Raw genomic sequence first — 18,378 nt, 5'->3', positions numbered from 1 at the left:
ACCGCTCAACAATATTTGTATATTTGTCACTGGCATTTGTCATCAAGTGGCAAATCAGATATTTGGTCATTTGCGTAATTTTTATTTGGCTTATGTAGCAGCATTGCGTTCACACGATTTGGCCACCAGGGTTGTTTTTCATTTGCCACAAGAAGGCAAATATTTGGCTTTTCTGATAAATGACAAATGTAATTTAGCGTTCACATGATTTGTCTATGAATTTGACAAATTTTTAGCCAAATGTACAAATCGTGTGATCCTAGCTTTAGAGAATGAAAATAAGTTTTAATTTTTTAGTGTATTTCAATTAAAAAAAAAAAAATAGATTTGTGTACTCTGTCTGATTGAACCCAATAAACCGGCCAACTGAAAAAGCAATTGCACTGGTCGGCCCAAACCGACAAAGATGTAGTGCCAAATAAGTAGATAAATATATCTACTATGTATGTATGTACTTATATACCTACGTACGTATATGATATGGAGGTATGCAATGCGACCAAGAGGTCTAGAAAAATTTTAAGAGAGCTCCAGGGATTAGCGATTGAATGAGTTCAACACTTGGACAGAGTTGGCATATGTGCCTTTTCTGTCTTCTTGCAACCGCCTCACACTCGCGAAGCACACTCACAGAAGCGATATAGGTCGTACGACCATCAGCCGAATTCCAAGATTCGCTATCGCTAATTTTGGATCTCCAAAAGAATAGTAGGGAACATCTAATTACATGCCCCTCATACCGCCAGATTTGGCTGATTATAGATTCCATCTGTTACTTTTCCATGATGTATACTTTTAGGCCCAACTGTTTTTTTATTTAGAGAATTTTGCAGCGAAAATTTGGCATAGCCATTGTCAGAGTGCCAATGCAGATCCGTAGCTTATGAAGGTGACCTCTAAGTCTGCAGTGATCCGTCAGAATTCCTGTTATTATCCTTAACCTTGTAGGGTTGCAGCCTTCTCATAGATATTTTGCCTGCCGTAGATCTACGGTGTTATGCCAGTGTTGCTCTCTGAGGTTGTTCCTCTTCTTCGTGATCTATTTCTTGATTATGCTAGGTCCGATCGCAAGGAAAGGCTCAGGCCCTATTGAAGATAGACGGCCACTGTTCTAGCTAGACGGTCTACTTCCTCGTTACCCTCAACTCATATGTTTCTGGTACCTAAATTAACTGGATGACATTGTACTCCGCCAGGGCGTTGAGCTTATTAATGCACTCAAGGATCAACGAGGATTTGATCACCAAAGATGAAAGGGCCTTGAGTATAGCCTGGCTATCGCTCCCTACGGTGGTCTCTGCATACAGACGAATGGCATAAACCGTCGTCTGAAAGAAGCTCGGGTATGCTCCCATGAGCACAGAGAGCTTTAGCCTTTCCTCTAAACGAGGTGCTCCAAGTTGACTTCCTGCAAAGCTCTATCTGAAATTTCCTGCCGAGGGGCGACTGCTGTTAAGAAACAATATTTTTCTAAATTTTTTTTCTGTGATGTCGCTTTGACCAGGTATCGAACCCTATCCCTACGGAGTGTTCTACGTACTTCTAACCACTCGGCTACAGCGGCTGCAATAAATACAAATTATATTAAAAATAGTCTTCTGGTTGAGAGGTAAGAATTTGGAAACATTTGAAAATAATACAATCAACAATTGACTTCTTCTAAAAGCCGTTATATTGAATATCGAGAGAGCGCATAAAAAGATGAAATCAGATAAACAATGTGTGGTGGCATACTAATGTATATACAGTATCGGTTATATCTATAGCACGCCATTTCAAAGTGATATTGTGTGCAACTTATGTTTATTTATTTATTTTTGAGAATTTTCAATTAAAATACAGTTCTTTCTCTAACAAACCCCATATAAACCCAAGTTTAAAAATTTGTAGAAAACTTCAAAAAAGTGTAACAAATTTTCACCAAAATTTCAAACTTTTTTATCGGAAGTGTTTGAATTTTTCTGAAAACACAGTTTTATAGCCCAATCAATTTTAGTCTGATAATGTGCAAGTTCCAAGTGACTAAAAGTTACCGTTGATTTTTTAGAATTTTTTTCACCAAAGCTGTTGCGGTTTTTATCCATATACAAATAAATTGAGTTTATTCATTATATGAAAGCCAATGCGACAAAAAAAATTCTAAAAAATTAACGGTAATTCGTAGCGTAATTTGCACATTATCAGACTAAAATTGCAGTGGCTAAAAAACTGTGTACTCGAAAAAATTCTAACACTTCCGAGAAAAAAGTTTGAAACTTAGGTGAAAATTTGTTACAATTTTTTGAAGTTTTCTACAAATTGTTAAACTTGGGTTTATATGGGGTTTGTTAGAGAAAGAAATGTATTTTAATTGAAAATTCTTAAAAATAAATAAATAAGCATAAGTGGCACACAATATCACTTTGAAATGGCGTGCTATATATATGACCGATACTGTACATACATACATACATGTTTGTATGAAGTATATATGCTCCGCAAACATTGAGGTTATTTAACGATTAGAGAATGATTGGAGAACTAGCCACATTCTCCAATCTCAAACGTTGGAGAACGACTCGAAAAACTGTCGATAATCATAGCGATCACAACCAAAAATGAGATTTAGTTCTCGACTCGAGAAAATATTAATTCTCTAATCGAGTTCTAGTGTTGATCTCTAATGGGATTCGCATGTGAATTTCAAACTGCTGTTTTGCTTTATTAAATAAAACGCTTTGTCTGTAAAATTTTTATTATATAAATTTGCAATAAAATAATAATGAATTATTTTAACTTAAAGTAATTTATGATTCATTCATTTGAAATATTGCTTATTTACATTTATTTGAATTTGCGTTGCTTCTCTAAACGCTCTCGAATCGTATTCTAATGTAGTTATCTAACTACGCCATCACTAGTTATCTAAAGTAGAAATCCAAATTTCTCTAACGTTAGAGGCTGTGTTTGCTGCGTAGCTAATATTAACATATGATCCAAATCTGATTAATCGCAGAAAGGAATGCGGTGTGCGAACTCGCAAAGCAATACTTAAGGGTGTTTTAACCGTTAAAAACATTTTAGAAACGAAAACCTAGCGAATAGTTGTACGACTGTCAAAGTGACAGCGTCGTTTGGAAAATCAATAGCAAAACCTAAAAACACAAAAGTTGCGAGCGAGCAAACTCACCACCGGATGTGAGCGACTCCAAGCAGAGATACACAAAGGACTCAAATTACACGTTTACTACGCTTTTTAGCTGTGAGAAGTAAACACTTGATGTATACAGTCATCGGAGAAGTTGCCAGTCAGTCGCGTTATGCATATTTATGCATACATACTTTACGCTGCACTATTTGACAAAGCACAATACAAATTTCGCATTGGAAAATTGCATTTTTGCAAATCATAAAAGTATTACAGTGTTAACAGATAAAAATTCGCCAACATATAAAAAAGTTCAAAACCTCGAAATAAGTGGCAGAATTGTTTTGAAAAACAAAAAAAAGTTTGATTGAACCAGTTGGTACTGCATTGAAGGTAAATGTGGATGGGGAGGTGCACTTCGATTTTTCACCAGAGCAAATCAGTATGTGCGATAATTATCCTATGTATAATTACTAGTGTCTTCTTATTTTTCAAGCGATTCAAAACTCATCCACTTTGTGGCTAACAAAATCAANGCATACATTTTTTACGCTGCACTATTTGACAAAGCACAATACAAATTTCGCATTGGAAAATTGCATTTTTGCAAATCATTAAAGTATTACAGTGTTAACAGATAAAAATTCGCCAACATATAAAAAAGTTCAAAACCTCGAAATAACTGGCAGAATTGTTTTGAAAAAAAAAAAAAAGTTTGATTGAACCAGTTGGTACTGCATTGAAGGTAAATGTGGATGGGGAGGTGCACTTCGATTTTTCACCCGAGCAAATCAGTATGTGCGATATAATTACTAGTGTCTTCCTATTTTTCAAGCGATTCAAAACTCATCCACTTTGTGGCTAACAAAATCAACGGAGAAAGTCGTCCTTATTTTCATCATCTAACTGTGTAATTCCTAGCAGACTTACCAACGTGTGGCCTTTCGGAAAGCAATTCGCCTATGCGCATCCAATACCCATAACATGCGCACCCTGGCTGATGAAACCAGGAAATTAAAGTTGAATAACAACAACAATAACGCAGTTTACCAAAAAACCACTGTAACATTAGTAGCACAGTCAAAAAATTCAAATAAGATCGCCAAGATGCAACAGCAAGGCAACGTTGCGACCGCTGCCACATCGACGGCTGTTCAGCAAAAGCAGCAGCACCAACAGCAACAACAACACAAACAACTGCAGAATAATAACTCTACAACAATAACCTTGCCGAAGGCTTCGCATGCAAACACAAATGAAGAGATCGCCGGCGGTGTGCAGGACACCATTTACCTTTGCAATTTTCGCGTCTCCGTCGACGGCGATTGGTTATGTCTGAAGGAGCTACAAGATCTTGACATTGGGCAGCAGCATAGCGGTGGGAGTGGCACTACAACGGGCTGTGGTCTACAGCGTGGCGCACAGCTGGGCAAAAAGAACAAACGCTATTCGGGAATGTCGAATGGACTGGATGATAATGGTATATTGACAGTCCGTAGCTTGCTGGGCCGTCGTTTTAACGACGCACCCGAACATGTGTACAAGACGAACAGTTTGTCGTCGTCGCACTTGCTTACCGCACGACATGCACATGCAGATAATGGCTTGATTGGTGTGTTTGGTGTTGGTGGTACTGGTGAATGGTCCAATCACCGTAGGTTGCTTGTTTAACTAATTTCTTTCTATTGACATATTTTCACACATACACATGTACATACATGTAAATAGTAGAGTCATACATAGTTTTCTTTTCGTAAATCAGTTTTTTTATCTTTTGTGTTAATTTTTTAAGAACTCTTTTAAGACTAAAGACTGTGCAAGTCCTTTTTAAAAGTCTGTCAAATTCACGAAATTCCAAAAGTGATTTCAAGAGCAGTTACACCTTCCATGTAAAGTGACTTTCGAAAGCAGTTTTTATTTCCGAAGGTCAAACTTTCCGGCACTACTATTTGTCATTTACACAGTGAATGTAGTAGGTTCTACTTTCACATGTGTTAGCAGACATTTTATGCTTATAACAATATTACTGACCTGAAATGTTCGTTAAAAATGCTAAAATACGCACAAAAGAACCACAAACTGTCTCATATTTTAATATTAAAATTGTTCATATCAGGAGAATACATAAATTTCCAGTATTTTTTTTTTAAATGTGAGCCAACATTTTTAAAATCTTATANCTGTAACATTAGTAGCACAGTCAAAAAATTCAAATAAGATCGCCAAGATGCAACAGCAAGGCAACGTTGCGACCGCTGCCACATCGACGGCTGTTCAGCAAANGTGTAACAGTAGCACAGTCAAAAAATTCAAATAAGATCGCCAAGATGCAACAGCAAGGCAACGTTGCGACCGCTGCCACATCGACGGCTGTTCAGCAAAAGCAGCAGCACCAACAGCAACAACAACACAAACAACTGCAGAATAATAACTCTACAACAATAACCTTGCCGAAGGCTTCGCATGCAAACACAAATGAAGAGATCGCCGGCGGTGTGCAGGACACCATTTACCTTTGCAATTTTCGCGTCTCCGTCGACGGCGATTGGTTATGTCTGAAGGAGCTACAAGATCTTGACATTGGGCAGCAGCATAGCGGTGGGAGTGGCACTACAACGGGCTGTGGTCTACAGCGTGGCGCACAGCTGGGCAAAAAGAACAAACGCTATTCGGGAATGTCGAATGGACTGGATGATAATGGTATATTGACAGTCCGTAGCTTGCTGGGCCGTCGTTTTAACGACGCACCCGAACATGTGTACAAGACGAATAGTTTGTCGTCGTCGCACTTGCTTACCGCACGACATGCACATGCAGATAATGGCTTGATTGGTGTGTTTGGTGTTGGTGGTACTGGTGAATGGTCCAATCACCGTAGGTTGCTTGTTTAACTAATTTCTTTCTATTGACATATTTTCACACATACACATGTACATACATGTAAATAGTAGAGTCATACATAGTTTTCTTTTCGTAAATCAGTTTTTTTATCTTTTGTGTTAATTTTTTAAGAACTCTTTTAAGACTAAAGACTGTGCAAGTCCTTTTTAAAAGTCTGTCAAATTCACGAAATTCCAAAAGTGATTTCAAGAGCAGTTACACCTTCCATGTAAAGTGACTTTCGAAAGCAGTTTTTATTTCCGAAGGTCAAACTTTCCGGCACTACTATTTGTCATTTACACAGTGAATGTAGTAGGTTCTACTTTCACATGTGTTAGCAGACATTTTATGCTTATAACAATATTACTGACCTGAAATGTTCGTTAAAAATGCTAAAATACGCACAAAAGAACCACAAACTGTCTCATATTTTAATATTAAAATTGTTCATATCAGGAGAATACATAAATTTCCAGTATTTTTTTTTTAAATGTGAGCCAACATTTTTAAAATCTTATACCAATTCGCCAAAATTCGTAACACACGGCAACACTGGATTGGTTTGACAACACTTGCAGCAATAATGAAAATTGCTCGTGGAGCACGAGCAAGTTGAAATAATTTCTCGAAAGCGATTTGCGTAATTTCAGTTGCAGTTACACCTTGCAAATTTTATTTCCGAACGTGATTTCTGCAAATCTGCAAAACGGGTATTTACACGTGAAAGTAGACTTTCCCTTTCGCATTTTGACAGCAAAATGTTAAGAAAAAGCGCTTGCATTGCCACGCTTAACCGCACCTTATTTCTTGAAAGCTAAAAAATAGTAGCACGCTCTTCTGCACATTGAGCTACTGCCAGAATACGTATAGTAGATAAATTTTCTCAAATTTTCAGTTTGAATAAATATTCTAAGATTAATGAGGCAACTCTAAAGTTAGTTGCAGCATTTGTGACTGATATTCCATTGAAAATTATGTCAAAAAGCTGCAACGAATTTTAGAGTCGACTTTATTTTGCCTATGCATATGCCCCATTATTTTCAAATTGTCGGTGAAATGTACGTTTCTCTGCTGACTGGGTACACATATAAGTATGTATGTACATATGAATTGACTCACACCCAGCAAGAAAATCTACTAACTTTGCAATGGATACCTTTTTATTTGACGCCGATGCTGCGAGCGAATTCCGTTTTTTGGATTTTAACATCCTTGCAGAAAATGTGCGATATATGGATGTATGTATGGATGTATGCATGTTTCCGTATTGTTGTTTTTATGTTTTTGTTACTTCCAGATATGTATTTGAATGTAAGGGTGGCGCTAAAATTATGCAAAGCACTTTACACATGTATGTCATGGAGCAAAGTTTCTAACAAATTTAAAGCAGCTCCACATTCAAATATCTGGAAGTAACAAAACAATAAAAACAACAATGCGCAAACGTGCATACATCCATACATACATACATATATCGAACATTTGCCGCAAGGATGCTAAAATACAAAACACAAAATTGAGTTAAGTATGCAAAAATAGCAGCTACCTGTTCTTCTATTTGGTGAGAAAATTTAATAGCTGTATCGATCATGTTTACTATGTGGGTACACGTACTTTCCGTTTAAGCCATACTCGAGTTAAGACGAGCCATATAAAAAAAATGCACGTACTTTTCGTCGCTTAAAGAGAACTCACGGTTAATACGAACTAAGTTTATATACAAAATCGATGTTTCACTTGTTGTTCAACCAAGGTGCCATTGCTTTTGCTGTTCAACTATGGGTACCGTGACTGAGCATTCTTTTACCGGAGCATCATTATAGCGTACAGCATGCCCAAGCCATCGCAAGCGCTGAATTTCTCTATGTGCGTGTCATTGTACAATTCGCCATTCCATCTTATTAGATATCCATCGCCCACACGAATTCGGCCATTGATCTTGCGTAGAATTATTCTACCAAAAGCCCTCAAAGCCTTCTCATCTTTTCTCGGCATCGCCGGTGTTTTTGTTCCATTTAAAAGAACAGCAATGTTAAGGGACTGTAGATTGTTGTCCGTTAAGAAAGAGCCCTGCTTTTCAATTACCTATAACTGCCAAAACTGTCAACAGTAACGTGTCCGAATAAGCGAAGACTCTTTGTATGTTGCTAGGAGCTACTCTGTCTTATGGTTTGACTATGGCAATTTAACGTAACTTACAGGCTCTCACTTAAACTTCTCTTTAATGGATGTTGCTTATAACTGAACAACCGAAACTCAACGTAACTTAATGCCTCGTCGAAAACTGTTCTACGTTACGTTAAGTTAAGTTGCCATAATCAGGCTTTTACTCTCATTCACCGCTAATTGGTTGTTAAAGAAGCGTAGTATGGTTGTAAAGCTTTTCATAACTAATTAAGTTACTTGCGAGTATTCGGATTTAAATAAATTAAGTATTTGGTTAAATTTTTTATTATAGCAGGACGACAGCTATTATCCTTGATGGCTTACATGTTACGAATTGATTTCTTATACTTCTTCTCCAGCATACATACATAAGTACATTAATAAGTATTAAGATTTTTATAATCACTCAAGTTTTTCCTGCAGGGCATGTGTCGGTTTTATATTGCGTGGATGACTACGAGCCAGAGTACTGTATGAGGATGTGCTGATGTCGTCCCAGTAGAAATTTTATGCATACGACATCGCTGTTGGTGGCATGAGCTTGCTGCTGTGTATACATGCCAGTATAAATGAACCCTCATTTCCATATAACACGCGTGGTTTCTCAGAGCGTATACGTACTCTCACCATACACTTGTACTACTGCTGTATGCATATGGCTGTATTAATGTTTCAAACATACAAAAATGCATTAATGGAACAGTATTAAAGCATTCTTACAAGATATGTATCCCCATATGTAAATGCTACTTTTATGATACATTTTATTATACGGGGACATACAAAAAAAGTAGCATTTACATATGCAAATGCATATCTTGTAAAAGCTCGTTTTTTGCTGAAAATAGTATCGCACAACACGTCCGTTCACTAAAATTTTTGTACAAGACTGAAAATATTACAAAAATTCCACTTCAAATTTATCAAGAAATGTACTTAAAACAACGAGAACGTACATTCGCTTGCAATTCGCTAGATTTTGAATTTATTCGTGGAAATTCATGACTCCGCATGAATTGTTTACACTAATTCACTGATATAGCAAGCATTCTTCATGAATGCATACAACCGATTTCTACTGTGCATATATGTATGTATGTATGTGTCTGTTCTTAACAATCCTGCAAACCGGTTTTGAAACAATCCGGTTTTTGAACTGAACCGTCGCTTTTTTCGGGCTTCGAACCGAACCGTTTTTATTTGGAAATGCCAAACCCGAACCGAAAACCACCCCTGAAAATGGTTCGGTTCGGTTAAAGATAAAACTGCAAAATTTGTTAGATAAAACTGCAAAATTTGTTTTCTTTGATGACAACTACGTGAGTTGTAATTTCGCCCCTATAAAGAATGATTGAAATGTTTTTATATGGAACGAAGTACTTAACAACGCCAGCAAAAAAACCAAAAATCAACGCGAATTTTAAAATAATTCAAACCTGCACAACACATTACACTAAAATTTAATGGGCTATAAAATTGAATAAATACTTCGATTTTCTTAGTTCTGAATAACAAATTTTATACATTGATGCAAATTTTCGTACAAACTTTTAAATTTGGATTTATATGGTTGTCGTTATATAACGAGCTATACTTTTATAAAAAATTAATGCACATTAAACCAACAAAAGAAAATTAGTCAAATGTCGCACTGTGCCTAGTTCAAGCTCCAACCTACCGAAAATGAGGGTTTCAACATTAAGCCAACATTTTGAGTGTCAATTCAAAATTCTGAGTATGCTGTTTTCGTCTACTCGACTAGGCACACGGCTTGTCCAAACCTTAAAAGAGTTTATGCAATTTTTTATAATTTCCCCTTGATTGCGTTGATTTTAAATATTTTTTTTTTTGTTAGGGTATTACGCATTTTCTTCCATACAAAAAAATCCCACATACGTTGCGCGGAAGAAAATACGTGAAAAATTGCCAAAAATCAATTTAAAACATAAAAATTATTATTAAAAATTTGCAATTTAGATGAAACTTTGCAGAATTTTCATAATTTTTGCACAAGGTATGAAACTTGGATTTATATGGTTAAAAACAAAAATAAACATAAAATAAACAAAAGAAAAATCCTAAACTTCCTAAAATGTCGCTCCCCTATTTTTTTCCACCACTATACATGTACATTAGACTGCATCACTCCCCATACAAAAAAAAATTGGTACTATTTTTCCGCCGGGATTACAAAATTTATTATATTTTAAGACGTCCACCAAAATATTTCGGAAAAATATTAAGATTTAAGTGAGCTGGACCGATTTGAAAATACCTCCAAAAATGGAGTTTTTTTTTATGAATAAAAATAGTTTCTTAAAGATTTTTTTTGAAAAGATCCCCTCAAATGAAAAAAACGGTTTAAGCTTAAAATATTTGCATAAAAATATTTAAAAAAAATTAAAAAAAAATTTTAACGGAATCGTAGTGATGAGATTTTTGATGCTGTTTTTTAACTTTTCAAAGATTGGTATAAGAAAAACTTGAATAACTGAACCTAAACTCTTCCGATTTGGACTTGAGAGGTGTCATTGGAAAGCTATTTTCTCACCCTTTTTATTTTTTTGTGAATAAACTCATTCAAACGATGGAAGAGAAAGGTAGGAGGAACGAACGTCATTTAAAGTTGAATTAAGATGTGTTGGTACTCGAAGAAAAAAGATGACAAATGACGTTTTTTGGCCAGAAATAAAAACAGTGTGAAAATACCTTTCTACTGAGATCCCATAAGTCTAAATCAGAACATTTTTGGCCCAGTTATTCAAGTTTTTCGTAAAACAATCTTTAAAAAAGTAAATAAACAGCATCAAACATCTCATTCTTACGATTCCGTTGAAAATATTTTTAAATATTTTTATGCAGATTTTTTAAGCTTAATCTAATTTGTCATCTGAGGGGACTTTTTTCAAAAAGTTCTTTATGAAACTATTTTATTCATAAAATACTTAATTTTTGGAGGTATTTTCAAATCGGTCCAGCTCACTTAAATCCTAATATTTTTACGAACTATTTGGGTGGACGTCTTAAAATATTATAAATTTGGTAATCCCGGCGGAAAAACCGCAACTTTTTTTGGTGATGCAGTCTAATGTACATATTTGAATTTGATCTAAATTGCAAAGCCTTTTATTTAGATATTATAGATTTGTAATATTTTTTGCAATATTCGTATCCTTTAGCAAAAAAGAAAAAAAATTGAAGCTTTTGCATTCATGCATCGGTTCTTGTACCGGTTCAAGTTTCTTCTTAGTAGTTCGAACCACTGAACCGAAGCGCACCGATTTTTGGAGTGGTTTGCAGCCCTGGTTCTTAAGCATTCTTATAAACACGGTTGCCAACTTTTGCATTCTTGAAACCGGGACACACAATGTTAGGAAAGGAGGATAGGTAAAATAACATATGTTAGGAAATAGGTTAATTTTGAAAATTTGTTATTTAGAACCACAAAACCATATGAGTAAAAAAATGGAAAAATATGGTTACACAAACGAAATACATGGGAAAAAAATTACCGATCACCGAGTTACCGAGTACCAAGCTTCGGTGTGAAGACCCATAATATCTACGATGTATGCAACCTGCCCATGTATCGGTGTGTAGCAGGACGTCTGCCCGGGCTTACTAGTATTTATGTATAAACTTAGCTTATAATCAAGCAGACAGTTGAAATCTGTAAATAGAAACATTGAGAGTTTAATAGTGGTTTTTGGTAGTGTTGGGCAGTATCGATACCAAAAGTACTCAGAACTCGATTCCAAAGCACTCAGTACTCACAAAAGAACTCGAAAGTACTCAGCACTCAAAGAAGGAACTTGAAAGTGCTCACTACTCTAAAATACTTTGTTACAATAATCGCTCTGATACATGTACTCCAGATCGATACAGAGTACTTAATATTAAGTGTCGAATAGACTTAAATAGTATTGATTTTTATTTATATTTAACGGTATTCAGAAATTATTGTACTCAATATGCAGTTTCGATAATTTTCAAGTGCAATACTTATGCCCAGTAAAGTTCATTTGACATAATTTGGGGTCCATATATTAATTTGAATAAAATACTGCCAGCTTGTGAGATTTCTACAATCAGTATTGAAATGTTACCAACATGTGTATATTCAAAGAAAGTACTCAGTACTCAGGAAAATACCCGATCCTTAAAAGTATCAATACCAAAGAACTCGATCCTCAAAAGTACCCGATACTTCCCAACACTAGTTTTAGGTGGGTTTAAGCCTTAAACTTTAAGTTGATTGTCACCCGGGGAAAAACCAGTTAGCATATTTGCCATTTTGATTTCACAACTCGTACAACGTAGCGCAATTTGGCGGCTGAATTTCAGTACGTCATGCAGAACTGCCGTTAATCCTGTACGATCCTGTACGGTTCCACTTCTGCTTGAACTTCAAGAGATAAATTTCCATAATTTTCGCAAGAGACAGATTCAGTGTACCTTGCTAGTTCGCCGCTGCCTCGTTTCCGTAATTGTCTCTATGTTCCGGGACCCATATTAGGGTAATTTCGTATTGATCAGAGATATTTATAGGGCAACTCTCTCCTACAGTCCTTCACTAGTTGAGATCTAACAGATGTAGAAGAGAGTGCCTCAATGGCCGCTTGGCTATCCGAGAAGATAATCAGATGAATATTTGGGAAAAAATTATAGGTGTTTTTTTATTGTTAAAAGATTTCGCAATAAATTTAAATGGTTTTAAATGAAACAAAGCAGAACTATCCAAAAAGCACATGCATTTATTGTAAAGTACACTAAAATAAGCGCAATAAATATGCAAAAACGTATTTTTTGCAAAATATGCAAAAATATGCAATAACGATTGAATGCCATTTTAAAAGAAATTTTTTGATTCGAAAAGATAACTACCCAGCCAGCAGAGAAACGTACTTTTTGCCGAAAGTGCAGTTTTCGTACATTTTTCGTTTCCGGAAATGTTCAGAAAACGATTTACATATTGTTCATTTTTTGCATTCGAAAAATTTCATCATCTTATTTCAAAACCATAATTTTAAAATATTTGTTCAAACTGAGCATTTGAAAACATGTATATCGAGCCCTAACCGCCAAAATAACGTAAGCGAGATTTTTTATTTTTAATGCAGAAATATTCCTAGAGCATCTAGATACATTTCTGCATCAAAAAGAAAATTAAAAAAAAAATTTCGCTTACGTTATTTTGGCGGTTAGGGCTCAATATGTATTCGGCAGTAGCTGAGTGTGCAAAGAAGTGTGCTACTATTTGTTAGCTTTCAGGAGGTCCCAGATTCGAATTCCGTCAGAAGCAATACATTAAAATTAGTTATTCAAATTGAAATAATTGCTGAATCTTAAATTTTTTATTTTTTTTTTGGTTTCCTGTATTTATGAAAAAGTTTCTGTGAAGTTCATAATGAAATCGTTTTCAACGAAAAATTGAATCAGACAAATTTCAGGAAAACAGCCGAAAACGCATACGTTTTATAACCATTTTCGATAGTTTTCTGCACATACGTTTCGGATGAACACTTTAGTGGGAGAATTGATCTGAAAAACGTCCGAAAACGGATGAAACATCAGGTATTTTGCTGGCTGGGTAACCATGCCAAAAAGAAACAAGCATTTGCATGAGATTCCGAGCCCTAGTCAGCCTTTCGATTATCAGCATTACAAAGAGTAAAAAGGCCGGAGCCAATCACCATAAGACAAAAGTGTGATGCTAGGAGAGCTTTAAAATACAAATGCAGCTCATTGACGGATGCTATGTGTATATAAAGGCATCAAGATAAACTTTTATGAAAACAGGATTGATATTATATAATGCAATAAATACCTCGTTGAGTCCTTCTTGCCGTGAAGGTGTTTCCGAAGAAATCAGCTAGACTTTAGCTGTCTTGGCCATACCCTTTGCACTATGTCTTCAGACATAAATTTTCCAACGCTGTACAATCGCACACTAAGGGCCGTTTCTGAAGTAACCTTTAATTTTAAAGCTCATTTTATATTTAAAGGTTGGATTAAAAATAATGCTATATAGGCATTTATATTATCGTTTTTTGAGGTATGTATGTTTCTTGGTTGTAAACCAATTTAAAACCGATAATAAAATGGTTTGCATGGGACACTATCATAAATTTTAATGCAACCTTTCAATATAAAGTGAGCTTTAAAGTTATAGGTTACTTGAGAAAACGGCCCTAAGAGCTCTATCGTTTCTACATCCATTACGCACTTTGAAGGCACGGTTAGCTAACAATTTGACATCAAGCGACCTAAGCATGGCTCTGGATACTTTGTATTCACGTTGTTGTGATCACATTTTACCCACTTCTTGGATCATACCTAAATCACATTCCTTTTTAGAGCCTGCAGGTGATTGAAATTTCTACGATGGGTGTGTTGTTCAATAGCACTCCTTCCTTTGCTAGAGCATCCACCCCTTTACGTTTCCTTCTATGCTTAGGTACCCATAACAAATGAATTTTTGAATTTTACTTGTTGACCGTTAGATTTTTAATTAATTTTTGCATTCTATCAATTCAGCAATAACCATTTTTTATGTTGCGAAAATTTTAATAAATTGAATAAATACAAGTATTGCAAATATAAAGATACTTCAATTGCAGAAACTCGAGCAATAAATACACACGTAAAAAATAAATACTCAACAAATACATATGTGTGAATTTTTGATGTTTATGTATCGTACATGGTTTCCCAACTACGTGACCCCTTAGAGCGATCCCTTGACGTTGAACGTTCTTGTGTCGCTTGTTGGCCCATTTCATTCTGTAAACGATATTTTTAGTATTGATTTATTTAAAATTCATACCTTCCTATACACTACTCTTCTTATTGTCAGTTGGAATGGTTCGCTGAATACCTAACCGCTTGTTACTATCCGAACTAGACGAGGATTTCGGCTCTGCTCCGCCGCCAAGTCTACCTTTAGGCGGGGATGCTTTGGCTTTCGAAGAGGTCGGTTTAGATTTTGTCGGGGATGGTGATGCAACTTTTTTCTTCTTCTCGTCTATTGTGACCACTTTCTGTTTGCCTTTTTTCGCTTTCTGGCGTACTTTATTTTCGGGCTCGGATGAGGAATAGTAATCGAGTGATGTGGTTTCAATAATGGGGGCACTTTCCGATTCCTTGGTGGCACGCTTAGAGCAGGGAATGCATTTGGCAGCGGGTTGGCAGGCCAGTGACGACGTGGAAGTGGACGTCCGACGGTCTGGAAAGTTGAAATTATTAAATTAGAGCGGTTTTATTTTACTTTCTACGTTTGTGAGAACTACGTGGTTGTGTTGCAATGACCGATTTCGTATCAGGCTTAATAACAATCTCCTCATCGGCTGGTCTCTTTCTGCAGAGTAAGTAGTTACACCATGCAGGAAATCTGCGCTTTTTCTTCGGTGGCTTTGATTTTGGCTCGGTCTTTGGCCTTCGCCTACGATATCTCATTAGCATAGCGACAAGCAGAATGATCAGCAATATGAGCAGTATCAATCCGATAATGCAACATAGGTATTTTAGATAGTGCTTTTGTTGTTCCGATGATAATTTCAATAAGGACCCAGCTCCACCATGTTTTCCACCCTTCGTTTTACACTTTGGCTTTGTTGCTTTGGTATGCTGGACTTGTGGGTTTTGTTGAGTTTTAGGCTTTTCGCATATCTTTCTGCTCTGCAGTTGTCTATTAAGGTTATTATTATTGTTGTCATCGGCACTTTTCTCAAACCAACGTTTACCATTAATCATCGTTTGCCTGGCTTTCTCTTGCATCTTGTACTCTAAGGCTTTCTGTGCGAGTTCTATGTCGGAAAATCCATCATCGCTTTTACTCTCACCACTGCTAATGGTGTTACCTTGACGCATATTGTCTTCGATTCGGCGATCGATGGCTTTGTCTTTTTCAAAATCCAGTGCTTTCCTGCCTTTTCTCAATTTCTCAACAATCCGTAACACTCCTCCAAGACCGGGATAAAATTCTTCGTCGGAGAGGTGTGGTTTTATGTTATCATTTAACCAAGCTATGAACTTGTAATTGAAAGCATCCTGTGGCATTGACTGTGATTGGTAGCAACGCGTCACCGTTTCATAGAATCGAATAATTGCGTAAGCAGATTTTTGCGATCTAAGGTCATAGTTTCGCCTTTTCCGAAATGGTAGCCAAATGTTACTTAAACCGGTTTCAACACAATCTGCTTCTAATTTTGGCATGGACACCAGCATAATATTTTCGTCACCGTCATTTGTTGGTAACATTTCGAGGCGTGCGCAACCGGTCGGACCGCTACCACCACCATTGCCGTCGCCACTGCACTCTGAGCCCCTTAGAGGATCCACACGAACGTTATCCAGTTCTTCGAGTAAAATAGGCATTTTCCAGCCATTACCATTCGTGTTTAAAAAGGACTTGCATTGTTGATACAGCTCTGCAACACTGCTGACCACTTTGAGACTCGCTTTGCCGCCATAATAAGAATACTTGGCTACTGGTAGTAAGTAGGATCTCAAGTAACCACCGAGCATATCGTAATAGGCCCTCTCCATCACCTTCCTCGATGAATCGGGCAATCTTTGTATCAGTTCATTGCCATTATAAAAGTAATTCAACAACATGTTTAACATTTCATCATTGAGCAAACATTTTGGCAGATCTTTAGGTACAAGATACTAAAAGGAAAAAGAAATTCGGATATATTTAAAAAATAGACTTACATACGTACAATTCATACACTATACTTGCCTCGAAATCTCTACGTGCTGATAGTAAATTTAAGTCTTCTGGCGAAAAACATTTCTTTCGCGTGCTATCAAAAAGGTTTGAACCAACGAAGTCATCCAATTCCATATCAGCCTGTTCCTCATCTTCGACTTTGCGTGAAAATTTAAACTTTCTTGCTGGCTTTTCGTCCACGTCAGAAATAAGCGGAGCCAATTTGCATGTATTATCGTCATTGACTTGATCTTGATCCTTAAGCACATGAAAGTTCATTATTCCCTGGTTGAATTCGGAGTTGAGATCGGCAGCAAGCTTAAGACCATTGGCGAACTGACTTGGCTGCTCGACTGTTTTCAAATCAAAATCATAAACGGGACAACCGCCAGGGCAAAGCAACATTAGCAGCACTAAAGATATACCGATTTTCATTTTTTATATCAAATATTTTTTTATTATTATTTTCCATGTACTTTCATGCTGATGAAGATTGCTACAAAATCAAAGACAACACGATCAATCAAATGGTGTACATATTTTAAGTTTTCAAGCTTCTTTAAGTTTGTCTTTAATTATACATACTTTTCGATTTTGAATGTTTTGAGTTGCAAAATTATTGTATGTATGTGGGTGTGTTCGAGCTTCGTAATAATTACGGCAATGTTACAACCTTGCTGCTTTCTTAATGCTCTGTGCTGATGTTCAGCTAGAAACGTACTGAAATAATGCAGAGATTGCGCGATAAACATTTTTATACCTTTCATGACCAAGAAATGGTATTATAACTTTGGCCCGATGTTTGTGAGTACCAGAAGAAGAAAAGATAACCCCATTAAAATGGATACCAAAATGATCAGAACGTCGCGCTGAGTCGATTTAGCCATGTCCGTATGTCTGCGTGTCTGTCTGTCTGTTTGAACGCAATCCAGTTTCGCAGTTTTCGCGATATCATTTGTCGGAACCGTCAAAATCGGACCACTATAACATATACATAGCTGCTTGTTCAGATATGAGATTTTTCGTTATGACTACTTTATTCCCGCAGCTACATAGGAACATGAAATTTTGCACTATTTTCATTTATTGCCAACAGAATGTCTACAGTGAAAATGGCAGAGATCGGGTCCCTAGGACCTATAGCCTCCATACAATTCCAGTTGGACGGCAAAAACCGAGCTATTTCGGGAGCTATTTTCTAATTAATCATACAAAGTCGAATAAGAAAATCTTCAAGATCGGTGCNTATACACACATACATATGTATGTATGTACTTTAGACTGATTAAAAAAAAAAGGCTTTTTTTCAAATTCCCTTATGAAATATTTTCAGCACAATGAAAAAGAAGCCTGTCAAAGCTCCTTAATATTAAGATTTGGAGTTGAATCATTGCAAATTTCTATTTTCCATATATGTATGTACAAACTTTTATAATTTACACATTTTAAGTCTACGTATCAGAATGAGCGATGAAGGCCGTAAAAAAAGCCT

At 36.3% G+C, this 18,378-nt stretch overlaps 3 protein-coding genes across 3 annotated transcripts; 2 read left to right on the top strand and 1 right to left on the bottom strand.

Moving 5' to 3' along the window:
- Positions 1-3,812: 3,812 nt before the first annotated feature.
- On the top strand, positions 3,813-4,798 carry LOC108374197 (uncharacterized). The gene is made up of 2 exons (XM_017630172.1): positions 3,813-3,872; positions 3,963-4,798. Exon 2 carries the CDS (start codon positions 4,112-4,114, stop codon positions 4,796-4,798), a length of 687 nt encoding a protein of 228 aa, XP_017485661.1. The 5' UTR covers positions 3,813-3,872; positions 3,963-4,111.
- Positions 4,799-5,324: 526 nt separating this feature from the next.
- LOC108374199 (uncharacterized) lies at positions 5,325-6,958 on the top strand. Its single transcript, XM_017630175.1, has 2 exons — positions 5,325-5,389; positions 5,490-6,958. The coding sequence occupies exons 1-2, from the start codon at positions 5,355-5,357 to the stop codon at positions 6,016-6,018; spliced, it is 564 nt and encodes a 187-aa protein (XP_017485664.1). The 5' UTR covers positions 5,325-5,354; the 3' UTR covers positions 6,019-6,958.
- A 7,349-nt stretch (positions 6,959-14,307) lies between these two features.
- LOC108374201 (uncharacterized) lies at positions 14,308-18,125 on the bottom strand. Its single transcript, XM_017630178.1, has 4 exons — positions 16,917-18,125; positions 15,463-16,843; positions 15,010-15,398; positions 14,308-14,956 (listed from the first exon to the last, which is right to left on the bottom strand). The coding sequence occupies exons 1-4, from the start codon at positions 17,319-17,321 to the stop codon at positions 14,864-14,866; spliced, it is 2,268 nt and encodes a 755-aa protein (XP_017485667.1). The 5' UTR covers positions 17,322-18,125; the 3' UTR covers positions 14,308-14,863.
- Between the last annotated feature and the right edge of the window lie 253 nt (positions 18,126-18,378).

This window comes from Rhagoletis zephyria, unplaced genomic scaffold (assembly GCF_001687245.7).
Source record: "Rhagoletis zephyria isolate East Lansing unplaced genomic scaffold, Rhagoletis_zephyria_1.1 Rzeph_scaffold_07451, whole genome shotgun sequence".
Classification (NCBI taxonomy): Eukaryota; Metazoa; Arthropoda; class Insecta; order Diptera; family Tephritidae; genus Rhagoletis; species Rhagoletis zephyria.
The sequence above is the reverse complement of the archived record's forward strand: the minus strand, read 5'-3'. Positions and strand labels throughout refer to the sequence as shown.

What these genes read in the sequence shown, in the direction of transcription:
- LOC108374197 (XM_017630172.1), top strand. Translation starts at nt 4,112, where the DNA reads ATGCGCACCCTGGCTGATGAAACCAGGAAATTAAAGTTGAATAACAAC.
- LOC108374199 (XM_017630175.1), top strand. Translation starts at nt 5,355, where the DNA reads ATGCAACAGCAAGGCAACGTTGCGACCGCTGCCAC. An exon ending in AACGTTGCGACCGCTGCCAC is followed by an intron (nt 5,390 to 5,489) that starts ATCGACGGCTGT and finishes GACCGCTGCCAC; the next exon opens with ATCGACGGCTGTTCAGCAAA.
- LOC108374201 (XM_017630178.1), bottom strand. Translation starts at nt 17,321, where the DNA reads ATGAAAATCGGTATATCTTTAGTGCTGCTAATGTTGCTTTGCCCTGGC. An exon ending in GGTCATTGCAACACAACCAC is followed by an intron (nt 15,399 to 15,462) that starts GTAGTTCTCACA and finishes TCAACTTTCCAG; the next exon opens with ACCGTCGGACGTCCACTTCC. An exon ending in CTGACAATAAGAAGAGTAGT is followed by an intron (nt 14,957 to 15,009) that starts GTATAGGAAGGT and finishes TATCGTTTACAG; the next exon opens with AATGAAATGGGCCAACAAGC.